The sequence below is a fragment of the Sminthopsis crassicaudata genome, chromosome 2 (genome assembly GCF_048593235.1).
Source record: "Sminthopsis crassicaudata isolate SCR6 chromosome 2, ASM4859323v1, whole genome shotgun sequence".
Classification (NCBI taxonomy): Eukaryota; Metazoa; Chordata; class Mammalia; order Dasyuromorphia; family Dasyuridae; genus Sminthopsis; species Sminthopsis crassicaudata.
This window is the reverse complement of record NC_133618.1, coordinates 617148434-617174338: the sequence shown is the minus strand read 5'-3', so window position 1 is coordinate 617174338 and position 25905 is coordinate 617148434. Positions and strand designations below refer to the sequence as shown.

At 40.8% G+C, this 25905-nt stretch overlaps 2 protein-coding genes and 1 long non-coding RNA gene across 11 annotated transcripts in view; 2 read left to right on the top strand and 1 right to left on the bottom strand.

Annotated features, from left to right (window-relative positions):
• CPEB1 (cytoplasmic polyadenylation element binding protein 1) overlaps positions 1-14066 on the top strand; it is a 75281-nt gene extending 61215 nt beyond the window's left edge. For 4 of the 9 annotated variants that reach the window (XM_074296153.1, XM_074296156.1, XM_074296151.1 and 1 more), the window contains exons 6-12: positions 2709-2822; positions 3136-3225; positions 4224-4360; positions 7748-7946; positions 9224-9318; positions 10028-10108; positions 12577-14066. In XM_074296153.1, the coding sequence (XP_074152254.1) occupies positions 2709-2822; positions 3136-3225; positions 4224-4360; positions 7748-7946; positions 9224-9318; positions 10028-10108; positions 12577-12687 (827 nt within the window). In that variant the 3' untranslated portion in view covers positions 12688-14066. Of the gene's footprint in view, positions 1-2708; positions 2823-3135; positions 3241-4223; positions 4361-7747; positions 7947-9223; positions 9319-10027; positions 10131-10573; positions 10740-12576 lie in introns of those variants that run through there. The other 5 variants (XM_074296150.1, XM_074296160.1, XM_074296154.1 and 2 more) reach the window with 2 other exon arrangements.
• LOC141558659 (uncharacterized) lies at positions 3400-12971 on the bottom strand. Its single transcript, XR_012487109.1, has 5 exons — positions 12297-12971; positions 11071-11196; positions 9800-10195; positions 6926-7068; positions 3400-4692 (listed from the first exon to the last, which is right to left on the bottom strand). It is a non-coding gene; the product is annotated as an uncharacterized LOC141558659 (long non-coding RNA).
• Positions 14067-20234: 6168 nt separating the features above from the next.
• RPS17 (ribosomal protein S17) lies at positions 20235-24864 on the top strand. The gene is made up of 5 exons (XM_074296161.1): positions 20235-20828; positions 21104-21255; positions 23074-23179; positions 24245-24310; positions 24743-24864. The coding sequence occupies exons 1-5, from the start codon at positions 20826-20828 to the stop codon at positions 24821-24823; spliced, it is 408 nt and encodes a 135-aa protein (XP_074152262.1). The 5' UTR covers positions 20235-20825; the 3' UTR covers positions 24824-24864.
• The last annotated feature ends 1041 nt before the right edge of the window (positions 24865-25905 follow it).

Here is a 25905-nt window from a genome sequence, read left to right as displayed (position 1 = left end):
TAACCTGCCATCTATGAATGTCAAAATCATTTTTGAATACTTTTGGCTTTTATAATATCTTTGAGGGATGAAGTTTCTTACTTGAATCTGTATAAAGTCATGCTTACTTGTGATTTCCCTCAGTTTGCTTCTCAGGCTTGAGACAAAGGGAGGCCTTTGAGTGAGATTATATCCCAGGATTGTCTGTGGTCTTTGTCACCTCGAGTGACTTGACTATTCTGGGCCTCCTTTTCTTAGCTCTAAATATATTATCTTATGGTGATATATTTTATTCTTGTAATCCAGGTTTTAACAAGTCCAGATGCACTTATTTCATCCGTTCTTTTCTATTCTGAAAGTTTTAGAATTGTAAAGGCCTTTCCACAGCATTTCATCTAGTCCCTTAACTTTATAGTTCAAGAAACTGAGACTCAAACAAGTAAGATCAATTTGCCCCAGGTTTCCTCAGAAAGCACAGGTGCCCCGACTCTCTCATATATATAAATACATATATATATGTACATATATACATATATATATGTATATATATGTGTATATATGTATATATGTATGTATATGTATATGTATGTATATGTATATATGTATATGTATGTATATATGTATGTATATGTATATATGTATATGTGTGTGTGTGTGTTTGTGTATATATATATATCCCTGTCTCTTCCCTCTGCCTTATGCTGATGCCACGTCTGTCATTCCATCTTTCTGACTTGAAGAATTTTCATCTTTGGAAATCTGTTTTAAAATAGGACCTGCCCCATTTCTTGATCTTTGTAGCAATCTTCCTCTGGATCATCTTCATCTAAATTCATCTAATCACAGCACTTTTTGTTTTTAAACATAGGCAAAATTTTGCTTTCTAAAATGTTTCTTGGAAGTCCAACTTTATGGCTCTAACAACACATTGGTCTTATGGTCTTTGGAGAAGGGTATTTAATGTAGATCTAGGTGTTGCAAATCATTCTGTAAAAGGCTATGCTAGAAAAATTCCAAAGAAGGAAGGCTAAAAATTAGCACCAAAAGTAGACTAAAAGGGGATATAACTTAATATCTGTATGAACAATATGGGAATAAAGAAGCTGCATCCTTACTATTTAGATTACATCTCAACATTTTACAACTAGGTGATCATTTTGAGATGGAGTGGGAGTTTAGACTTTTGGTAGGAAAAAAAAATCAAGGTTAAGAGAAATTTTAAAATGCATTAATTGAGAAAGTGATAAAGGTTTAATTTCTTTCTGAGTTTAATAAGCTTTCTTTGTGATAGTTATGACTTAGTTGGATCTAATTGTCACATTTTGATGTTAACCCCAAGGAAGAATGAATATCTCTTAGTATTGATGTCAGGTTTCTAGGTTAGGTAGTTCATAGATCTGAACTAGTTGAGTTATTTGCACATTGATAAAGTTGTTGAATATAACTTTTGTTGGCAGCATCTTCATTCTTACTTGTACATTATAATGGTAACTAGTCCAGGGGCAAGAAGAAACATTAAAAACCCACAAATTTTAGCTAATTGGGAAAAAGCTTGTTATAGAAATGTTATAAGTAGGTATTTTATTCTTGTATGAGCTTGAGTTCAAGCTGCCTTCCTAAAATATGATTGAAAAGGGGGAAAAATACAAGTAGACGTAGAAAAATTACACATTGTGTAAAATATATTTTCTTTGATTAAAAAAAAAAATCTTAATTCACAGTTTTTCTTGGTAAAATACTGTCTTTTGTTACTCAAACTAGGAAGGCCATTATGTAGACCCACCTTCTTTGTCTCCTCTTCAGGTTTTTCTGTAAGCTGGATTAGGGGTGGATGGGTAAACCTATCCAAGCCAATAAGGCCTTTTTCAGTAAGAATAAACTCGGACTACTAATGGTATTATTAATTTTATTTTTTTATTTTTTTAAATATTAAATTTCACTTTTCTTCAGTTACATGTAAAAACTTTTAATTTTTTTCCCTTGATTTTGGGTTTTAAATTTTATTCTTTCTTCCCTCCCCTCCCCTGTCCCCTTACTGAGATAGTAAGCAAATTGATACAGGGTGTATATATGCAATTATATAAAATATTTCCATATTAGTTTTTTGTACAAGAAAACTCAAAAGAGAAAGTGAAAAATAATTTGCTTTAATAGGTGTTCAGATGCCATCAGTTCTTTCTCTTGAGGTGAATAGCACTTTTTTATCACAAGTCCTTTGGATTATTTTGGATCATTGCGGTGTTAAGAATAGCTAAGTTATTCACAGTTGATCCTTGTACCATTTTTCTATGCATTGTGTATGGTTGTCCTCGTGGTTCTTATTTTACTTTGTCAGTTCATATGTCTTAAGAGTTTTTTCTGGAAATCATCCATCATATACCACAATTTGTTCAGACATTTCCCAATTGATAGGTACCCCCTTGATTTCCAATTTTTTAGTCAATAGTATTATAAACAAAGGAACATTGGTTTCATATTATATATAAGCATGAACATTACATATATAGATGATAATCTATTTGACTATTTTTGTCCCATACTTCTCCAATATTATGTTAATTTGTGTATCTTGTAATATTTGTCAAACACCTGTCAAATCTAATGCCATATTATTTAGGTAGAATAATAGTCATTAAATCTGAATGGAGCAAAAATCCTTTAAAACCCCCTAAGCAGCATATGATTAGTCATGTTTCACTCTGTGACATCTTACTTTTTATCTTTTGAAGCTGTGAATGAAGCCACTTGCACCTGGAGTGGTCAGCTTCCTCCTCGAAACTACAAGAACCCTATCTATTCCTGTAAGGTGTTTTTAGGAGGAGTTCCTTGGGACATCACGGAAGGTGAGCTAGTCCCAGCAGTTTGCTCCTTGTTTGAGATGTTCAGATTATGGGATAAGTAGCTTTAGCATTTGCACTGCAGGGTTAGGCTGTATGGGGATTGAAAATAAGAGGGAAGTTACATGCCTACTTTTATGCTAGTCAGAACAAGAACGGTCTCACCAGGGTCCAACTCTCCAATCTGGTGTGTAGTTTCTAAAATGGTTCTTTGTGGGGTAGAAGTAGCCAATCTCTCAGGGACTCAGGAAGAAAATATTTCTTCCTGTAAAATATTTGTTTCTTTCTGCCTCCATACATCTTGCCTCTTTCTCTGCAGCTGGATTGATTAATACCTTCCGTGTATTTGGCTCTTTGAGTGTGGAATGGCCTGGTAAGGATGGCAAACACCCCCGCTGCCCTCCCAAAGGTAATATGCCTAAAGGTAATAAAGACATGGTAGGACACCTTTTTTTTTTTCCCTCCTTGGTATGTGACCACACTGAGGGATGCTGGGATGTCACAGCTGCATGCCGCTAACTTGGTGAGAGCACTCCCGGGTGCAGACTCCTGAGCTGTCACCTCTGCCGGATCCAGCACATGCTTTATTTTCTGTTTTCATGTGGACTCTGAATTGCTGCACTTTATGCTAGCTTTAAAACAAAACATTTATAATGATCACTTATTTTTGCAAATTTGAAGAGAAACTCAGCCCATTGGAGCTTTTTTACTTAGAGAACTTTCCCAGATGTGCTTTTTTTTGGACTGTTTTTGTTCCATTATGAGGTAGCTCTCTTTGGAGGCTGGCCTGATTCTGAGCTCCCTCTGGAGTTGTCAGGATTAAGGAGCCTGGGGGTTCTATTCTGGAATTGTCTGAAGTTCCATCCCTATAGAAATCAGGTGTCAGTTCCACCTCATTCACCTTCACCAAAGAAAACAAATGAAAGAGCATTTTAGTGACTTTATTAGGATTTTAATGAACCTCTTTGGAACCCAATTAAAATTTATCTTAGTCTTCCTCATGCTTTGATTCCTTTGATTTAAACATGTCCATCTTTTCTGATCAGTTATAGCACTTCATTTTCTAATGGTTACTTTTCTAAGGTGCCAAACCTTTCATTTGTAGATATGTTGGTGACATAATTACTATCTTCTTTTTGTTTTTTGACCTAAGCATTGTGTGTACTTGGCATAGATGGAGTTCCTACTTAAGAAAAGATATTTTAAATTATAGCAATAGATGAGTATTTATTTAAACATAAATAATTCCCTTCCAAATGAGCTGTGCAAAAACAATAACAACAAGAAGAACAACAACAAAAAAAAAAAATTAGCCTGCGTTTCAGGTCATGTGGTCAAGGACAAAATTATATAAGGATGTACTAACTAACTTTTGGCCCCCTATTTGTCCCTCCCCTCATTAAACAGGGTATGTATACTTGGTGTTTGAGATGGAGAAATCTGTGCGTGCCCTGCTCCAAGCTTGTTCCCAAGATCCACTAAGTCCAGATGGCCTGAGCGAGTATTACTTCAAGATGTCCAGCCGCAGGATGCGTTGTAAGGAAGTAAGTTGATTCTTTCTAGATAAATTTTCTTCTGACTTCTGGGGCTAAAAGTTCTGGTATTATGCTTCCTGCACATAAAACCACTTTGTAAACAAGACTGATTCAGTCTACTTAGGAGCTTGTTGAGGGTGAGTGGAACCTTATTCCCTGTTACACAAAAGAAATCTGGTAAGAACTTACATTGCTATTGAGAGGAAGGCCTTTTTGGTTACTGAAAGTGAACATTCTAGAATCTTATGCATTTGCCCCATTTTCCTGAAATGGTGCAGAGAACAGCTCTTCTACTTCACCATGTTCTGAGAGCTTGCACAAGGCCCCTGGCATCAGTAAACCTATAAAATGAGGAGGTGGAAGTGTGGTCATTACTGTTCACTCTATCCTTAATATTCTAACATAATCATGAACAGGATTCTGCTTCTTGTTTACCTGATTCCACCCTCTCCGGCACTACTTTTGTCCACGTTCATTTCTGGCCTAACATTTTTGGCCCAGACTTTTGTCCTTCTAATGAAATAGCTTCTTTTCACGAAGTTCATACTTGGTCCTACTACTTTGGCTTTCTGATATATCCTTTGTACTTTCTTTCTATGATGCTAGGCAATTGTATAATGGAAAGTTGATTGGAGACTTGAATATTGTTTTGGCCTTTGACTTGGGTTCTATGTCTCTCAACCTTGTTTACCTAACCTGTAAAGTGAAGGGGGTAGACTAGAAGACTTTTAGAGTTCTTTGTAACTCAGAATCTCTTATCTTAGGATACTGTATTATTGACATCTTTCTAACAGCTTTTTTTCAGGAGCAGGCTGGTCCTTATCTTGTTGAAGATGATGAGGATGTTGAGTTGTTTTTTCAGTGCCTGACTCTTGGTGAGAACTTCCTCTCCATTCTCCAAGTAGCTGTGGTTGCATGTTTAGCTTTCTTAAGCCTCATGAAGGCCCACGATAAAGAAGAGTCACTGCTTTTCCATATTACCTTCTTAATTGTTTTCCTTTTATCAGGTGCTTTCCCCTTTAGGTCTCTTAAGTCTTTCACAGATATTGTTTTTCTTACTAATTCTGGGACAGTCTTGTCTTCACTCTATTACTTCTTTTTTCTTACAACAAACTCCATATCTGTAATTTTGTATTGAAACTGTTCTGAGATGACTAATAACCCCCTCCTTAAGTATCTGATCTAACAGAAGGACCTTTTCTCCTGCTTCAACTTTTGATTTCTGTATGGCTGTGGACAGTAACCTATTTACTCTTTGAAATTTACTCCTCCCTTGACTTATGTGCTGTACTCTCATGCTTCTCCTCTGAGTCTAAAGTGCCTTCTCAGGCTTTTTTTTTTCCTGTTCACAAGGTGTATTCCTTGACCCCAACATTTTATTTTTTTAATATCCTGTATTTGACATCTAAATCTGCTTCTTCAGTTATATCATCACTTGAAAAATATTTTTAGTTATCTTTTAGAAAATTGCCATTTTGTGCTATTGATCTCAAACTCACTTTGTACAAAATTATAAATTTATTCTTATCTAGAATACTTTTCATACTTTGCTATTTCTGTCATTACTCTCTTCTAATGTCTTAGCTACTTGCAACTTCTCTTCACCCACTGGACTCAGTCACCAAAATTGTGATTCCTTCCTCCCAATTTCTGACACCTTAGCTTGACTTCATCTCAAATAAAGATGCTTTCCTCTTGGCTTGTTTCCCAGTCATGGGTTTCTTCCCCCCAATTTTTCATCTTGCATGTAGATATCAGACTATTCTTGATTTCTTATTTCCAAGCATTCTCTCTATCTTCCTATGTACCCTGTCTATCCCATTTATCGATATTTCTTGCCAGTCCTCAGTATTAGAGTTGGTGTGATTCCTAGTTCCACATTTTGGAATTCTAAGGCCTGATTTGACTATCACCTTGAAATTGTTGCTGATGACTCATGACTGATTTTTTTTTTTTACCTTTTCAAGATTTATATCAACCCATTGAAAAAAATGTTCTGCCTTCCCTCCAATTCACTATTTTGTCTTGTCATCATGTAAGTCTACCATTGCCGACAAATACTTAATTCCTTGTCAGACTAAATCTTGCTGGGGTTAGACTCATAACCTTTTATACCCAGTGCTAAATTTGCAGTAAGATGAAATTTACATTTCCTTTTAATTGACTAGATGCAGATGCTTTGTAAAGGGAGAAATCATTTTCTTTTTTGTCTTTGAATCCCTAGCATTTATTTACATGAGGCAGGATGACATAATCGGTAGTGTTGGATTGAATCTCAGGTAACATTCATCTCTCACATCTGAGTGAGTTATTTAATTGCTATGTGCCCATAGAGAGATGTTGATGTTTGAATTAATGGAGGGAATTCTCTCCCTGGGAGTTTCCTCACTGAAGAAATCACAGACCCTTCTCAGATAACCCTTCGAGTGTTCACACATTCCAGTCCTGAATATGCTGCTTGACACATGTCTTAAATTTTTAAAAATGTGCATGGGGCACATATCCTTCAGGCTTTAGACAGGCTAAAATAAAATTTCTACATAAATCTCAGTTCACAAAGTTGAATTTACTCACATTCAATTTTCCAGTGTGATGGTGTGCCATGGTTTCCAAGCCACTTTCCCAGTGAGGTTTTGTGGAAAAATGTAAGGGGTGGAGGTACAGCAGGAGGTATCATCTGGCCATGTTCAGGATGGGGATTGAATGATGGTGATGACCTGGGAAACAGGAGAGGTTAATAAAGACAGACTGCTCCTTTTTCCCACAGTTGTCTATTGGAACTGGAGCCTGGTTTAGTTCAGGAAATTTGTCAGCTTAGTCATGGGAAGTTATCTGAGAGACATTTGTGAGTCATACTTGGAAGCCTTCAATGTGATCCTTATATTGCTCAAGTCTGTTTTGTGGGTCAATGTGAAATGCCTCAGATCTACTTATCCCTGTCACATCATATGTCAGACATTTTATCAAGTGCCTGATGCTTACTATGTGTCTGGTACTGTCAGTGCTGGAGATACAAAGAAAGGTAAGATATTCTCTGAGCTTTTAAGGAGTCCACAGTCTAGTGAAGAAGACAACATGCAGAAAATTCTACAGACAAGCTACAAACAGGGCAGATTTGAAGTAATCAGTCTGTCTCCTGAGCATCATGTAGAAAGACCTCATGTTCATGGAAATACTGGTCTACGTAATGTTGCCACTGCCTTTGACAACAGGTACATGTTGTAAAGCAATTCGGCTCTAAAAGTTTCAGGCACCTGAACATATTATATTGCTAGTTCCTGAAGAGCCTTCTTTTTCCCCACCATGAGTGATCTCTCTGTGACCCTTAGTCTTACTATGAATGATCTCTTTGTGATCCCTAGTTTTGCTCATGAGCTGATTTCTGGATGGTTTCAGGTGCAGGTTATCCCCTGGGTCTTGGCTGACAGCAACTTTGTCCGGAGCCCATCACAGAGACTGGATCCCAGCAGAACAGTCTTTGTTGGGGCACTGCATGGGATGCTCAATGCAGAGGCCCTGGCTGCAATTGTAAATGATCTGTTTGGAGGAGTGGTGTATGCTGGTATTGACACGGATAAGCACAAGTATCCTATCGGTGAGTGCCACCTTCTCAACAGGGATATGTGGTACATATAGAAATATATATGTATATAAATATAAATATCTGTGTATAGATATAGATATAAGTAAATGGGGCTATGTGGCAAACCTTAGGTTTTCCTTAGGAACCCTTGGCTCCTAAGTAGGGGAAACCTTTTGCTCATCAGATTCTGAACTATTTATGTGATTCTTCCAGTAAGGGTTGGGAGTGAATCATTTCTGACCTTTTCTAACAAGGAAGGAAACACCTATTTGTGTATATGTATGCCACTTTGGTGGTAGTTCTTATAGAAATTTTATTTCCTTCCTTTACTTCACTGGGTATGACCAGATAGTTGATTGACCAAGTACCATGCCACACATCTCTAGCCTAATATTCTTTACTTCTCTCCCTTTCCCCACCACCTGATCATTTTGTGAATCTAGAGACACAACCATTGTCACCTTATTGCCAACTGTAGCTGATGACCAGGGAACAACTGGAGTTCAGTTAAATCAGAAGCAGGAAGATATAGGAGGGAGGATTTGAGAGCCAGCTAAGAAGGGTTTTAACTTTCTTAACTGTCCTTCTCAATCCAGAGTTCTTAATAGAAGTTTGTTGTTCCCTGTTTCTCCAGCAGTCTGGTTGAGCAGTAACTCTCAATTTGTGTTGATTGGTGTTTTGAGTAGGGAGGTGGAAGTTGGGTTACTAGCCTTTGGGATATGTCTCTTTTCCCTCAAACAATATGCATATTTTAATAGGTTAATTAGAACATGCATTTGTCTTCTTTTCATGTTCCTGAAGTTAATATATTATGTTACCTGAATGAAGCTAAAAAAAAAAAAAAAAAAAAAAAAAAAAAAAAAAAAAAAAAAAAAGCAAACACTGTTGTCTGGTAATGCACTATGAATTCTGACTGAGACTTCAGACATTTAAGTAGGAGGTGGGCAACATTGGGCATTATGGCTCTGTCTCAGAGTAGAGCTCTTAGATTTTTTGCTTTGTTCTGTACTGATAAAGCAATTCTGTTTATGTCAGTTGAAATCTTTCCCTAAGCTTACTCTTTTGGTTTTTGTTGTTGTTGTTCTTTTTGTGTGGGCAGTTCATGGCATCTAATTGGATTTAAAGAAATCTCTTCTTCTCTTTCCCCAAACTATCCTGAGCTAACATTTGCATTGACGTGGAGCATATTATTTGCCCTTGATGTTTGATTTTGGTGTTTTCCTTTGAAATTTCTATTAAATTTTAGGGAGACTTGTTGAGACAATAAACTATATTCATGTGATTCTCAGGATCTGGCCGAGTGACTTTTAACAATCAACGCAGTTATCTAAAGGCAGTCAGCGCTGCTTTTGTGGAGATCAAGACTACTAAGTTCACTAAGAAGGTAAGGAGAATGGATGGTACTTTTGTTGTGTCATTGTCCCTCTTGTGGCACCTTGGAAGATTCCTAGTGATGAGTTAGCCCATGGTAAAGCAAGTCCAGATAATTGATAAAAGGGCCAAAAATTGGTCTGCCTCAGAGTTGTAGTTGGGAGTTGGTGCCATGGGCATGTGAGGTATCTCTGGATTGTATCATTTAAGGTAGAAAAAAACAAATTACAAGATTTCTGGAGATTTGTGGCTTCTTTGGAATATAGACATTATGACTTGACCTGGAACCTAAAAAGGATTATTAACTTAAATAAAATCCAACATGTTATAAAAGTAAGGAGAGTAGGCTTGATGATCTCAACATGATTTCCACATTCTGATCTCCTCTTTCTTCCTAGTTATTAAATAGAATGTATGTATTATCAATCTGATCCAAAGCACTCAGCTGTTATCATTTGGCAATATGTGAGAAGCTCGAATTTCATAGTACCTACCTTGAGGGTTGTGAAGCTCTTATCACCTATCCTTGTAGTTTCCTCTTGGGACTGAAGGAAGCTGTTCATTGTCTGATTATTTTCTTCATTCCTCAAAGAGCTCTCTCAGAACTCTTCCTGAAGGCAGTTGTCCTCTTCATCCTTCACTACAGAATAGTTTACCTTCCCTTTTGTTCTTGATGATGAATGCTCAGCACATAATTCATCTGTTAACTTGCTTTCATATAGGTTCAGATTGACCCCTACCTAGAAGACTCTCTCTGTCACATCTGCAGCGCTCAGCCAGGTCCATTCTTCTGTCGAGATCAGGTAAGTCTTCTTGTTCCATTCAGTTTTGATTTGGCATAAAACCCCCAGAGTAGAGGTGTCAAAGCACTCGGATTGCTCCCAGGACTTCTAGTATGGCAGAAACAGGTTAAAATAGAATTGGGAAGTATTTAACAAGTTAAATTAACATACTCTATTGTGATTCCCTGGGTTTTTTTTTTTCTTTATTCTAATGGAGATAATGTGTAAATAACTAGCTTACACACAAACTTATGGGAGAAGATTCGCAGTTAGAGACTTCAGATGACCTGGTGACAATAAGCTTTTCAAGCACAGAGTAGCCACGGCAAAGCATAGAGATTGGAGAGAAGGGAGTGTAGTGTGTCAGGAATGCATGTAAGAAAGACTGAAAAATAGAAAAGGGACCATACTAAAGAGTTTTAAATGCCATAAGGGGGCTTGTAATTGATCTTACAAGGTAATAGGGAACCTCTGGACTTGGAGCAGATATTAAGATGAACAAACATAATACTTTTGGAAAATCACGTTGGCAATTACAAAAGACTGAAAAGAGACTGGAGAGAAGATGACTAGTGAGGAGGCAGAGAGGTTTGAACTGGGGTTTGATTGTGTAAGTATAGAAAAAGAAACCACATGCAAAAAGGCTGGGAAAGTATAAAAGATAAGATTTGACTATTTGAACAGAGTGAGCAAAGTCATGTTACTAAGAGTTGTGAATATGGGTGATTTGAAAGTTTCTCAACAGTAATAGGAAAGTTCAAAGGAAGCCCCCCCCCCCCCGCTTTTCATTGGGGGGGGGGGGGAGACAGTGAGATTTTGTTTTGGAAGTGTTCCATGTGAGATACTTAAGTTCATTATACGCCCAATCGGAAATTAATGACTTCAGGATTGGAGCTCAGGAAAAGAACTGTAGAACTTGAGTATAAATACCTGGGAATTACCAAATAAAGAAAATTGTAGCTTTTGGAAACTGATAAACTCACCAAGTGAAAAAGGAAAGAAAGAAGGCCCAGATAAGGGTCCTGGAGGGATGCCCACAATGATGGGTGTGTCTTGATGATGGTCTAGCACAGGAGAATGCTAGATTTAGCATTCATATATGTCATGTCCTGAAAACCCAAAAGTAGATTAGTGTCCAACAATGCAGAAGTCAGGAAGGATGAGCACTGGGAACGATCTTTAGATTTGATGTGATTATTTAAGTTGAAGTCCTGTTGCAGAGAGGAGAGGTGTAGTCAAGATTTTCCTGGGAGTTGGGAACAAAAGTTGAGATACAAGAGAGTAGCATGAGAATAAAGAGTCAGGTTGAGAGAATTTCAGGACAGGGGTGCAGACCCAAGGGAAGGAGCCAGAAGTGCAGAGCAATGGGAGGGTACTACCACAGTGAAAGAAAAAATGTCAGATTCCCAAGTCTTTGTTCAGGTTGTACTATGATTTTAAAATAAAGTGAGATTTGAGGCAAATGGTTACTAGGAAGAGAACAGACTTGAGACTTTAATACTTATAAAGGAGATTCTAGCTTCTTCTTGCTTCTCTTTCCCCTTTTTCTTGTTTGTTGTTTTTAATGTGGGTCCTGTATCTTTGCCAGGGAGGAAGAACCAGACAAGTCCTATCTTATATCCTGTAGTTCTTTTCCAAGCTCTAGTGTCCCTAAATAAAATGGCTACTAATTGACAGACTGAAGAAAGATATTCCTGTTTTAGACCTGAATGTGAAGTGCTTAAAATGTATTAAAAGTACATTAAATTAAGAAAGCTGAAGCAGCTCTGCTATTAGGCATTGAGACAGATCGTCTCATGACAATGACAGGTGTTATGGCTATAGAGTTCTGTTGTGTCAGAAGGATCTTACCAGCTAGAAAGCCTCTATTACTGCTCTTGATTGTTGATGCCTGGCTTTTACAGTGGACTCAAGTTCATAAATCTTAGCCCTAGGGAATTGTAACATCTTCCATTGCCGTGCAGGGCATTATTTTTTGGGAGCTATGAGATGAAGAAGAGATCCAGATCACAGTAGGGATGATTGCCTAAGTTTCTGTTGTCAGTTGGGTCAATCGGCATCAAGGATGCAGGGGTGGGAGGTCTTTGTAAAAGGAGTAGGAGCACTCATTTGTGTCAGTGTTTCACACACATATTTGAATAGGGATTATTGAAAATGCCTTAAACAAACAAAAAAACCAAACACACACTAAAAAAAACTTCTGCATTACCAGGCCACAAAGATGCCTTAAAGAGTTTGGAAAGTTTTCTTTGTAGAGCACATGAATCCCCAGAGAGATCTTGTGGGACAAGATTTTAGCTGTAATGCTTGGTCCATTGTTACAGTTGACCCTTTTAAGGTCTTATGTCCATGACTTATTTCTGTTTTCTTTCCTATTTAGAATTGTTTATCAGTTTAACTGATTTTAACCTCAGAGTTTGTTGCTTCTGTTTGATAGATCATGCTAGAATTGATGTTCACTTTCTTACTTTTCATAACTTTGCTCATAGGTCTGCTTCAAGTACTTTTGCCGAAGCTGCTGGCACTGGCGACACAGCACTGAGGGCCTTCGTCACCATCGCCCACTAATGCGTAATCAAAAGAGTCGAGAGTCTAGCTAGAGGGTTGGTGGGTGTCCATCTGCCCCTGGTGAAGCTGGTTCAACCTGAGTGGTGAGAGCCGGAGTGTCGCTACCAGCCTCAGGCCCGGGCTGGGAGCACACTTCCAAAGGACACGGGGAAAATCTTACATTCACCTTTGCACTTGCTGATCTGTCTTTGTTTCTGCACTAATGCACAGTGAGTTTTGTCGGGTTTTGTTTTCAGGGGGTGTTATACGGGGAAGGGCCCCCCAGTCACCTCCCAAGTGAATCTGCAGTTTTCCCAGACTTTAGTTCCTCAGTTTGCTGATGACAAACAAAAAAAGAAAAAAAAAAAAAAAAAAAAAGGACCACGTGTTAAGAAGGTATTTATGCAGATGCCTTCGTCTAGGTTTTTTATTTATTAAAAGCGCTTTTTTACATTCCTCGCAATACTGATGGTAATGACGCAGGTCTCAGTGGCTCCATGTTTGCAGTTGCCATACAGTGCCTTTCCATTTATTTAACCCCCACCTGAACGGCATAAACTGAGTGTTCAGCTGGTGTTTTTTACTGTAACAACAAGGAGACTTTGCTCTTCATTTAAACCAAAATCATATTTCATATTTTACGCTCGAGGGTTTTTACCGGTTCCTTTTTACACTCCTTAAAACAGTTTTTAAGTAGTTTGAAACGAGATTTTTTTCTTTCCTGGCAGCTTTTAACATTAATGCAAATTTGTGTCTGGGGACTGCGGCTTAGGATTTCTCACAGTTGTGGAGAGAGGCGTTTGCAACCAGGAAAAAGACAAGATTTTCAAATTTAAAACTGGACCGGATAAATGATGGTGGAGCTGCTGTACATAGTTTTAAACCGTTTCTTGCACTTTCTTAAGTTGCACTTAAGTGGGGGGTTGATAGAGGTTTTTAATCACAAAGTCACAGGACTTAATTTTTTTTTTTGTAACTGAGCTAAAAAGGGCTGCTTTATGGCGGGGGCAGATGAAGGTTCACAGGAGCCCTTTCACTTAGAGGGGACAAGTACCTTTCCCTTTTTTTTTTTTCCCCTCATTTAAAAAAAAAAAATGTATGAAGCAACAGGGCAGTTGGCTGCTGCTGGGATTTGAAAACTTGACTTTTTTTTTTTTTTTTTTTTTAAAGAAGAAAATAGAACTTGCCCCTCTACGGGAAGCTGTGTGCCAAAGAACCAGTGTCATAACCCTCCCTCACCCTCTTTCCCCTCCCGCTGAGCCGATGTTGCATTGTTGCGTATCCCAGCTGCTCTGTGTGGGTTTTTGTGAATCTGTGTGTGAAGTCCCTACCTCATTGTAGTATATGCAGGCAAGACTGCACTCTCCTGCAGATGTGTGGAGTAAGCTGTGGTGTAGTTTTTTTGGCACATAATAAACACGTTGCAGCAGTGTTGGCCTTGTGTCTGTCATTAATATTGGTAATAGTGGGTGGGAGCATCTTGGTGGATTGGTCCCTAGATGATATGGAAAGTCAAGTCTGAATTTCCATTCATTAGACCCTGGCATTTTGGTCTAAGGCCTAGCCCCACAAGGTATATTAACATGCATACACCCCCCATACAACTCTGGAGATTTTGGGTCCTAGCTTTGAACTGTTGTAGGCTTTGAAAATTGAACTTTTTGGAGTTTTTCTGACTCCATTTAGTTGAAGGGATGGTCTCCTTTTCACCTAGAATTTGAAAACTCTTGGGAATAGGACTGGCTTTCCTTTGGTGCGACACCAACAAGAACTCTAGTCCACTTAAATGCAGATAAACTTTCTGGTTGCTGGCTATAAGTAGTCTTTTCCTTTCACTTACAGATTGTGTTTATTCCTTTTCTACTTGCCCATTTCACCTCCCCCCCCTTTTTCTCTTCATTGCAGCACCCAAAAACCTGCCATTACATGTTTAGAGGTATCTGGGAAAACCAAGTTTCCTTAACTTCCCCTAAAGAAAAACATTTAAAGGCATAGGCTTTTTCTCCCTACAAATCAGAACATCTTTCCTTTAGAGCCTGTAGAGAAATGGCTGCGGTGGCAACTGGAGGTGGGGGGGTGAGGAGAGGGGGAAGAATGTGCTGGAATCAGGTCACTGAATCTGGATGTACTAAAGAAAGTCTAAAGTGGCAAGAATTAGGTCTGGGGACAGCTAGGTGGCGCAGTGGATAGAGCACCAGCCCTGAAGTCAGGAGGACCTGAATTCAAATGTAGCCTCAGACTCTTAACACTTCCTAGCTGTGTGACCCTGGGCAAGTCATTTAACCCCAATTACCTCAGCCAAAAAAAAAAAAAAAAAAAGAGAGTAGGTCTGATGAAAGGGATGTAAATTTGACATTTCAGTAATCTCTCCAGTATTTTAATTGATATTTTAGATTTGTATCCAGGTATTTCAGTTAAATTAACAGATCATTTTAGGGATGTCAAAATTGCCTTATGAGCTGTGTAACCCTTGGCAAATCACTTAACCCTGTTTATCTCAGTTTCCTCATCTGTCATGAGTTGGAGAAGGAAATGGCAAACAATGTCTTTGCCAAGAAAACCCCCAATGAGGTCATGAAGAGTTAGGCACAACATATAAATGTTCACATTCTAATTCCAATCAAACTGGCCACTTGTATCACATACACTCCATTTCCCTCTTGCAAAGTTTTTAATAGCTTCTTTTTCTTGGAACCTTTGAATCCATCCAAGTGTTAGCTCAACTGCCACATAATACTTTTTTTAGAGTTTTTATTTAACTTCCCTCCATGGAAATTCCTTTGTTTATATTTTGAGAAAAACCTATTTGCTAAATAAATTGACATGCAAACAGCATGAATTAATTGTTCCAAACATTCAGGGTTAGGCTCTTGAACAACTAACTGTTAGGACTGAGGCCTGTTTGAGGACAAAATAATTCTGAGACCCTCCAATGCTACTACTAAACTCTAGCAGGGGCAAAAGGCAGACCAGAGTGGAACTATCTCTCCCAGAATGGGATTGGACATACAATCTCATGCCTGCTCATCTAAGGAATTGGACTCTGGCACTGGACTAGGCTAAGATTCATTAGATTGGTTGGATGGTCTAAAAGTCCCTTGAGGTCCTAAGTCAGGTTTTTTTTTTTTTTTTTTTTTTTTTTTTTCATCCCCTGTGTTGTAGACAGTCCGTCACCCAATGGCAAAAGGAAGAGAGGTCACACTCCTTCATGAGAAGAAAGATCTCTTCCTCCAAGGGCAGGGAGCCCCTTTTAAGGGATAGTGTTGCAATATTCCAGTTCTTTAACAAAATTTGGAATCATGAGGAATTAGCTGACAAGCATTTTCTGAGGGCCTGAAAAATAATACTTGTATTTCTCTGTGTCTCCTTGCCATGGCTATCTGTACCCCATTGAAAACTTGGACTCAGTCTGCTGGATCCTCTGGTTAAACTTTTGACTTGTCTCATTATCTCCTCTTGCAGTTTTTGTTATCTTTCCCCATTAAAATAAGCTTCTTGAAGAAAGGAACTCTTGTTTTCTTGTTTTTATATCTCCCATGTTAACATAGTGCCCAACATACAGTAAGCTCTTAGATTCTCTACCTACTTGTCTATTCTGTGTACTTAATATTAGCTTCAAATAAAAACTTTGACTTTTTTTTCCTTTATTAAAGCTTTTTATTTTTCAAAACATATGTGTAGATAATTCTTCAACATTAGCCCTTGCAAAACCTTGGGTTCAAATTCTCTCCCCCTTACCCCATGCCCTCTCCTAGATGGCAAGTGATCCAATATATGTAAAATGTGTTATATCCAATATATGCATACACATTTATACAATTAACGTGCCACACAAGAACAATCAAATCAAACCAGAAAAAGGAAAAAAAAAGAGCAGCAAAATAAAATGCAAACAACAACAACAACAAAAAACTCAGTGAAAATGCCATGTTTTGAATCACACTCAGTCCCCACAATCCTCTCTCTGCGTATATGGCTGTCTTCATCACTAAACAATTGGAATTGGTTTGAATCATCTCATTGTTGAAGAAAGCCATGTCCATTAGACTCTCCAGACCTCTCTGAAATCATCCTGCTGGTCATTTCTTACATAATGATATTCCATAACATTCATATACCATAATTCAAACAGTTTCTACTTGATGGATGTACGTTCAGTTTCTTGCTACTACAATAAGGGCTACCACATACATTTTTAAACATGTGGGTCCCTTTCCCTCTTTTTAAGTTTTTTTTGGGGATATAAGCCCAGTAGAAACACTGCTGGGTCAAAGGGTATGCACAGTTTGATAGCTCTTTGAGCATAGTTCCAAATTACTGTCCAGAATAGTTGAATTTGTTCACAACTCCACCAATAATGCATCAATGTCCCAATTATCCCACATCAATTACAGCATTCATCATTATCTTTTCCTGTCATTTTAGCCAATCTGAAAGGTGTATAGTGGTACCTCAGAGATGTCTTAATTTGCATTTCTCTAATCCATAGTAATTTAAAGCATCTTTTCTCATATGACTAGAAATAGTTTCAATTTCTTCATCTGAAAATTGTTCATATCCTTTGACAATTTGTCAGTTGAGGAGTGGCTTGAATTCTTATAAACTTGAGTGAATTCTCTATATGTTTTAGAAATGAGGCCTTTATTAGGACCTTTGCATGTAAAACTTTTCCCAGTTATTAATCCTTCTAATCTTGTCTCCATTACTTTTGCTTGTACAAAAACTTTTAAATTTCATATAATCATAATGATAATCCTATTTTGTGATCAATAATGCTGGTCACAGATTCCTTCCTCCTCCACAGATCCTCTACAGAGATAGACATATCTATCCTATGTTCTTCTAACTTGTTAATAATATCATTATGTCTAGATCATAAACCCATTTTGACCTTATCTTGGTATACGATGTTAGGTGTGGGTATGCCTAGTTTCTGGGATACTAGTTTTCAATTTTCCCAGTTTTTGTCAAACAATGAATTCTTATTCTAAAAGTTGGGGTCTCTGGGTTTGTAAACACTAGATTTCTGTAGTCATTGACAATTTTATCCTGTGAAGTTAACATACTCTTACTGATGAACTAGTCTCTTAGCCAGTACCAAATGGTTTTGATGACCACTGCTTTATGTAGTTTTAGATCAGATACAGCTAGGCCACCTTCAGTTGCATTTTTTAAAAAAATTAGTTCCCTTGAAATTTTTGACTTTTTATTCTTCCAGATAAGTTTTTTTATTTGTCCTAGGTCAGTAAAACAGACCTAGAAGTTTGATTGGTATAGCACTAAATAAATAGATTAGTTTGGGAAGTATTGTCATCTTTATTATATTCACTTGACCTATTCAAGAGCACTTGAAATCTTTCCATTTGTTTAGATCTGACTTTATTTGTGTGAAAAGTGTTTTGTAGTTTTGCTCATGTACTTCCTCATTTATCCTTGGTGGATATATCCCCAAATATTTTATACTATTAGTTATTTTAAATGAAATTTCTCTTTGTATCTATTGCTATTGGATTTCGTTAGTGATGTATAAAAATGCTAATGATTTATGTAGATTTATTTTGTATCCTGCATGTTTGCTAAAGTTGTTTAGCAATCGTTTTTAAGTTGATTCTCTAGGGAAAACTTTGACTTTCAAAAAAATAGATCTAATGTAAAGTCAAAAGATTTTTATGAAATTTCTAGGCCTGTCAGCTGCCATTCCTTTAATCACTTTGGTCTGTAAGTGATTTTGAAATACAGTTAGTATGTTGGAATCTAGTTACAAGTTTAGCCCTAGTAGAATTAGGGAGGGTTCTACTAAAGGACTAGAGAATAGCCATATAAACAAGTTTGGGTATCATAGTTATGTCTTTCCTTTTCCCACCAGAGTCATGGTGGGGGAAAGAGATTAGGTCAGACATAGAAAATGGGAAGAAAACTTTAATAATGAAATAAGTAAACTGGAGTGGTCCTTGTCGGAATTCCATATCTTTAGGTTCCTTTGGCATTCTTGCCTGACCCTGGAGAGGGAATGGTTGGGCACCTTTTAATCCCCAGTTTTCCAAAATTCCTGCTATCCATCTCTTTAACCCTGTTCTTTACTTCTTCCTAGCATCCATCTCTTCTACTATGCTCCTTTTACCATGGATGGGGAAGTTCATGTAAAACCTTGAGTAGTTTGATAGGGGAAGGCCTATTCAGTGCCTGGAAAGAAAACTAGCCTATGAAGAATAATTTTATCCTTTTTTCACCCAATATTAAGCTTAGCCCACATTATTATACTTTGTTGTAAAGATAACTCAAAAAAATTTTTAGCAAAATTAACAGCCCTAGTATCCTTGCTTACTGCTGTCACCCTCCTTTTGCTAAAGGTAACTTCTAGCTCACTCCAGGACTCTTGAAGTGTTTCCTTGAAGGATTCAGGGAGCCCGCCCTTTCCATCTCGGGTTGTGAGGGAAAAGGGAGATGCTTTTCTTGGGAGAGAGAAAGTAGCAGTAATTCCTGTGCTTCCCAAACATTTGTAGGCTGCTTTGTCTAAATGTATATAAGAAACTCTGTAGCCCAGATGGTTTTGTTCTTTACTACTCTGTTAAATGTGTTTTAGTCAGGGGGCTGAAGGAAAAATGAGTGTGGGAAACCCCTCAGGGAAAGCCTTGGCACAAGCCATCTTTCCCTAGGGCCCACACTATTTGTTCAGCTCTAGTCTGTGACACATGCGCTTTTCCTTGACAGTTTTTCCAGCAGTGTTCCTACAAAAAGCTGCTTTACAAACAGGACCAGAACGTTGTTCCCTCACTCATTTCCGGCCCTCCTGCATTCTGGCCTAATATCCCGGCGGGCTCCCTAAGTTCACCGGGGATCTCTGCGGATGGCCTTGTGCCCTCGCCCTCTCGGAGCACATGCCGGCTCTGGGGCTTACCCCCGGCCTGTAGAAGGACGGACCCACAGGCAGGGTTGGACGGACACTTGCCTTTTAGCCTCCCTGACACACACTCGGGTCAGGGAGCCCTAGGCCTCCTCGCCCCCATTTCCTCAGGGAGCTGTCACATGGAATTGTGGCCTGGACCTTATCGTGGCCTCCCAGCTCCTTAGCCGAGTCAGGAAGGGGCAAGTCCCAGGGGGCAGGCTCTGGTGCGGTCCCCCGGGTGCTCCCTCTCCAGCCTCCCTCAGAGCCCCGCGGCTGCCTTCCCCTCGTTTCCCTGGCCCTCCTAGCGGCCCTCCTGACAGTTCTAGGCAGTGTGAGAGAGACTTTCAGGTGTGACTCCGGTCTGGCCGCAGAGAAGGGATGGGCGCTGCCTGAGGATTGAAGAATCGGGCCGAGATCGGGACACGCTTAGCGCCCACTGGAAAGCCCAGGGGAGGAGTAGGCTGCCCGCCTTCCCACGGCGGCCGGCGCGCTGTCCCTTCGGCACCTAACTGATGGGGGGGGGTCCCTGCAGGAGTGCCATGGATCTGACGCCGAGGAGAGGCGGTGCCCCGGTGGCCGCCGCCAGAAGGGGTTCTAGGACCGAAACACCTGCTTCCCTTCCAAGATCCCTGGGATAGAGAGAGATGGGGAGAGAGGGGGGGTGGTGTTCGGAGACCCCGGTCAGGCTTCTGTGCTGCCCCTCCCCCCGGTGAAGGAGGCCTGGGTGACAGGGCTACCCCGGGGAGGGGATGCTGGGGGGACAGCCTACCAAACGGCGACCCTCCCCCGGGGATCCAATTCCTTTACGTAGCTAGCCGCCAGCCCCACCCAGACAGGTTAAAAAGTCTTTATTTAGCACCCGTTATCTGCCAGGCCCGGCGCCCGGGAGAGCTTTCAAAGCCCCTCCTTCCCTAGGCCTCCAAAGCGGCGGGCGCACCTGGAGGCAATCTGCGTCCGCGGACGCGCGCTAGAGGGACTTACTTGCACACGGCCTCTTCTTTCCTCCCGTAATCCTCGGCTCTCCCGGGACTAGCTTGCCTGGCTCTCCCCGCCCCACCCCCAGTCCTAACTCCATCACCAATCTCCGCCCCCGGGCTGGGGGATGGGGACGACTCCTGGGACTCGGTGCCCGGAAACCCGAATTCGGACGGCAGCGCGCCGCCCTCGCCCTCCCGCCCGCCGGAGGCCGCTGTGGCACCCAGACCCTTGCTTGGCGCCTCTCCGTCAAGCGGAAGTAACGCAACCGCCGTCTCTTTATAGGCCTTTTCCCGTCAGCCTCTGCTCCCTTCACCCCCCGGAGCCAACATGGTAGGTGCTGCTACGCTCCAGATCCGCCCGCCATCCGTCGCCATCCGCAGTTCCCCTGACCCCCGCGCTGCCGATTCCAAGCTCGGCAATTGCCACTCCTTTGGGCCTATGTGGCTGGGAGGGTCCTGGCCGCGGGGCTCGCCGCTGGGGCTCGAGGGGGCCCGAGGACGCGACCACGGCGGCCCGAACCGTTCCGGGGCCTGGCGGGCGGGGGCCGGGGAGGGAGGGCGGGCGGCGGGTCCCCGAGCCGGCCTCTCATTCTCATCCGCCCGTAGGGTCGCGTTCGGACCAAGACCGTGAAGAAGGCGGCGCGAGTTATCATCGAAAAGTACTACACCCGCCTGGGCAACGACTTCCACACCAACAAGCGCGTGTGCGAGGAGATCGCCATCATCCCTAGCAAGAAGCTTCGCAACAAGATCGCCGGGTGAGCGGGGCCGCCGACAGGGGGGCAGCGCGCGGGCCGCGAGAGAGCCGAGAACGGGAGGAGGTGTGAGTGCCCCGTGGTCTAGGAAGGGGCGTTTATAGAGCCGGATGTTCGGCGTTTTGGATTTGCACTGCATTTCTCTTGAAAGAGCCTTAGATAATCCACTTGGTAGTACCATGAGTCCTAAGTGTAAAGTGGAAAGCTGAGCTCCTGAGGAGGAAGCATGCAAATGATCAACTAGCGGCTTAGATTGGGGGGGTCTCGGAGAAGCGAGGACTGGGAAAGTTCTTGCAGAAAGTGTGCCGGAACATGGAGGGGACGAGAAGGAAGAGAGGCACGAGGGCTAGCGCACCATGCGGGCAGTCTCCTGGCCGAAGAGCCACGACGAGGGCCCGTGGGAGCTAGGGAATGTGAGGTTCCTGCAGAGGTGGGATGTGGGGCTTTAATAAGGAACCACTGGAGTTTGCTACACAGGTGGGCACGGCCGGATCTTTGGGGAAAGAGCATGAATTAGGGCCTGCGGCTGTTTCAGGAAGCCGGGGGACGGGGAGTGGAGGGGTTGGGAGACGTGCACAGAACAGCATCGACGCCCACTGTGTGAGAGGAGGTGGGAAGGTGCCAGGTTTTGAAGGACTTTAAAAGCCATCATAAGGTTTTGGTCAAATGAGGTGATGTTTCGTCCGTATTTTAAGATCAGCTTGTCTTAAAGATGTAGCAAGGAGGCTCCGGTGAGTCTTTGAATAGTCCAAAGAAAGTGATCGGTGTCTGCACTAGGGTATTGAGCGCCCTGAAGGAAAAGGAGGACATTGTGTGTAAAGGACTTGTGGTATGTGGTATTTAATAGCATTTGGAGAGGTTAGGAACGGGTCACAGAAACATGGAAGAGGTGGGTTTACACAGTAAGTTGAGATAATTAAAATTATAAATTCATCGACAGATGTTGAGCTAAGCCATTGTGATGAATGAAATACCACCCCAGTTTGAAACAGGACAATTCAAGAGTAATTTGTGCCGGCACAATCTTTTATTAGAATTAGTCAAAAGCTTCTTGCCAAGTGTTAAAATATTCATATGTTTTAGGTTGCCTTGCTGGCATTTTGAGGAGTGGGCATGAAAATGTTTTTTGCCTCAAAGAACATCTTATGTCCTTCTCCTTAACTTTCTCAATATAGCTGTTAGATACTCCTGACAATTTTCCAATTGCACTAAAGGATCTTTGCCCCTTTCATGAACCTGCTTGTTGATTGAACTTGCAACATTTAAGAACTTTCTGTGTTCAGGTACTGTGTTAGTTGCTAAGGGTGCAAGCAAAAAAGTCAAAGTTGTGTTTGTTTTGAGTTACTTGGGAAGAAGGGCTTTGAACAGAGCAGTATTCTCTGGGAAGTTGCAAATTCATTATGTTTAGTGAGAGATTATTGCAGAAGAGGCTTGACCTATGGCTGAGACTTATTTGAAGAACATGTGTTGTTCCCTAAATCAAATGTAGTGTATTTCTTGTTCATTACAACTCCACTTGTTTTCATTCACTCCTTAACTCTCCCATTAATGAAATAGAGAAATGTACAAGTGCTTCTGCCCTCTAATTATATAATCTATATCTGAAACTAGTTCACACATAACTAGTTAAATGCTAATAGCTCTACGGTAAAGTAGAACAAAGTTTGTAGGCTGTTAGGTATTTACCATTTTAAATTCCTCACTTGTGTTAATATGTGTGTCCAGCTTTGTTCATATCCACCACAATTGATAACAGGTGGTGTTAAAAATTGGGTTTATAAGTGATTTTCTCATGTACTTTGGTGCTTTGGTGGTTTATAGATATGTTACTCATCTGATGAAGCGGATCCAGAGAGGGCCCGTGAGAGGTATCTCCATCAAATTGCAGGAAGAAGAAAGAGAGAGGAGGGATAACTATGTTCCTGAGGTAAGCTCTGTGGTCACCCCTCAATCTGAGTCTTTTCTTCCTGTGTGTTTTAGAGAAAAGGCCTTTTTAAATAGGTTCTGAAATTAAATGACCAAAAGCTCATTCTGTGGCTTTCTACAGAGATTTTTTTCTCTGACCTTTTCTACTCTTATTCCTGCTTATAAGCATTGAGCATGCTTGGCTCTTTGCTGTCATTGCTGGGTACCTGTCTGGGTTTTCTTTCATAGGTTTTTCCGCTGCAAATCTGAGGAAGTTCTTTTACCTATTTTAAATCATACTATTAAGTGTTGGAGTCTTAGAGATCACCTCCATTAACAACCTGAGAACTGAACAGCTCTTATTTTGAACTATCGCGTTTATTGTTTAGTAATTGCAAGAATAAGTTTTCTGCCTGTTGCTCACCTGTCTGAACACAGGCTGTTCCCCTTTGTCCTGGCTCTTTTTCTTTGGACTGTTTAAGGATGTCCTTATTTCCTCTCATTCCCTCTTGGATTCCTCTTGACTGGATGGTAAGGGAGAAATACTAGGTTAAAACTGGGTTTCTTGGTTCTGCTGTGCCATGATGTGATCAGTCACAGATAAGCTCCTGTTGTGCCTGGATGGATAGAGTGCCTTTTGGGGATGCTGCTCTGTAGATATCTTTTGGGAGACCTCTTTTTGAGATTTTAAGAATTGGGGAAAACTCGACTTGGGATAGGCAGAACTGCATACCTGGCCATACCATAACAGAGGGACATGTCACACTCTGGCAGAAACATCTCCCCTGTGCAGATAGTGACCATCTGCAATAGTTTTATTTGAGCAGCCAGGGCCCAAGTGCTCAATGGCTTGTGAGTCTACATAGTACATGGAAGAGGCTTGGAATGGAATCCGGGGCTCACTTAACTCTTGAGGCTCCCTTTTTCTCACTGTTCTATGGGTGACTGAGCATGATGGCTGGTAGGAGTATTTAATCGGTGAGTTAAAAAGACATTTTTATGTGGATATGGGGAAAGGGGAAATGTGTAGGAAGTATGTGGGAACATTTCGTTGTTAGTGAGTAACCTCATTCCTCTTTGTCCCTAGGTCTCTGCTTTGGATCAGGAGATCATTGAAGTGGACCCTGATACCAAAGAAATGTTGAAACTCCTGGTGAGTGTGTAACCTTGAATTTCTGGTCTGGTAGTACCAGAGATTAGGGAACAACAACTATATAGAAGTCCAGATTTGAAGCTTTTAGGGGATTTCTGCAGAGGCCAGTGGGGCAAACCAAGCTTTTTGGGACATGACTTGTTCCTGGGTCATTGGGTCCTTTGATTGTTCTGGTAAGGGGTGTGAAAGAATTGAGTGAAACCCTGTCAAAATTCCACCCTTATTAATCCCAGTTGCCTCAGTGTCCCACTTAGCTCAGTATGCTTTCTCTGCTTATTGCAGACATGGAGAGGGGGGAATGTGGCAGTGTGGACTAAGGATTTGGGTCACTTGTTAGCCCTGAGCCTCCTGAGATTTCTCTGGATGTTTCTTAAGGAATCAAGAATGCATCTCATTTAGAAATTTTTTTTTTTTTTTCCCTCATCATTCCAGGACTTTGGCAGTTTGTCCAACCTGCAAGTTACCCAGCCCACAGTTGGGATGAATTTCAAAACACCAAGAGGAGCTGTTTAATATTTACTTTTGTCTTTCCAATAAACTTGGGAAACTCCCCAGAGTGTTGTCTTTTAAAATGCTGCATCATGCGCTAGCAAGTTTGGGTTCTGGGGGTTCAGTATGCAGTTTAGGGCCACTGAATTAGTGTTCCAAGCTCTGTAATTGTTATCTTGCTTAGAACTCTTCCTGAAATGTAACTCCAGGTTTGTGCATATAGAAGGTAAGATCTGCTAGACCAGTGGTGTCAAGCTCAAGTAGAAATGGATCCCCATTGGCCATATGGTGTTTTATTAAACATTTCCTAAGTATGTTTTAATCTAGTTTTCTCCTGAGCATACTGAGGTAGAGATAGCCGTTATTTGGCAGTTACTTTAGCTACTATCTTTTAATATTTATTTAGCAGGGAGACATACCCCTGGAGAAAACAGTACTGGGTATCAAAGATGGGGAAGTTGAAGCCAGGAGAAAAGGGAAAAGTGCCTACAGAGGCTCAAATACTTGGGCTTGAGGAATGCCCATGTGTATTGCAGAAAAGGAACTGAGTTACATATGGAGACCTTTCAAACTGGAGCACTTAAAGTTTTTTTTAGAAGAAGCTCCAGATCCAGAGGCTTTAATCTTGGCTTGATTTTTACTCATTTGTATGTATATTGTAATTAGCAAGGTGGCAGATAGGAATTGTTCCTTAGACACTCACCAGTGATGGGACCTGGGATAAGCTATTTGCGCTTGTTTGCCTGTTTCCTCACCTGTAAAATGGAGATGACAACCCCTGCCTTGCAGGGGTGGGAAGAGATAGCATTTGGAAAGTGCTTGGCTCATAGAGGTTGATAGAGACATTTATTCCCTTCCTTCCCTTTAGGATGTTACCTTCTCTTGAATAAGATAACATACTTCCTGTTTCTTGTTGCCATCTAGTGGCCTCCATTCACTTTTCAGCTCCAGCTGTTTGAAAATTGTCGGGAATTGGAGCAATTAATTCCAGCCCTCCTTCCCCTTCTGAAGTCCTCAGTCAGTTTGTGTGGAACTCCATCTTCACCACAGCCCTTCATGATCTTAACCCAATTTTACAGATCAGGAAACAGACAAGACCTGCTCAG

Excerpts from the sequence above, each read along its gene's own strand:
- RPS17 (XM_074296161.1), top strand. Across the intron at positions 23,180-24,244 it reads GGGATAACTATGTTCCTGAG|GTCTCTGCTTTGGATCAGGA; the intron begins GTAAGCTCTGTG and ends CTTTGTCCCTAG. Across the intron at positions 24,311-24,742 it reads AAGAAATGTTGAAACTCCTG|GACTTTGGCAGTTTGTCCAA; the intron begins GTGAGTGTGTAA and ends TCATCATTCCAG.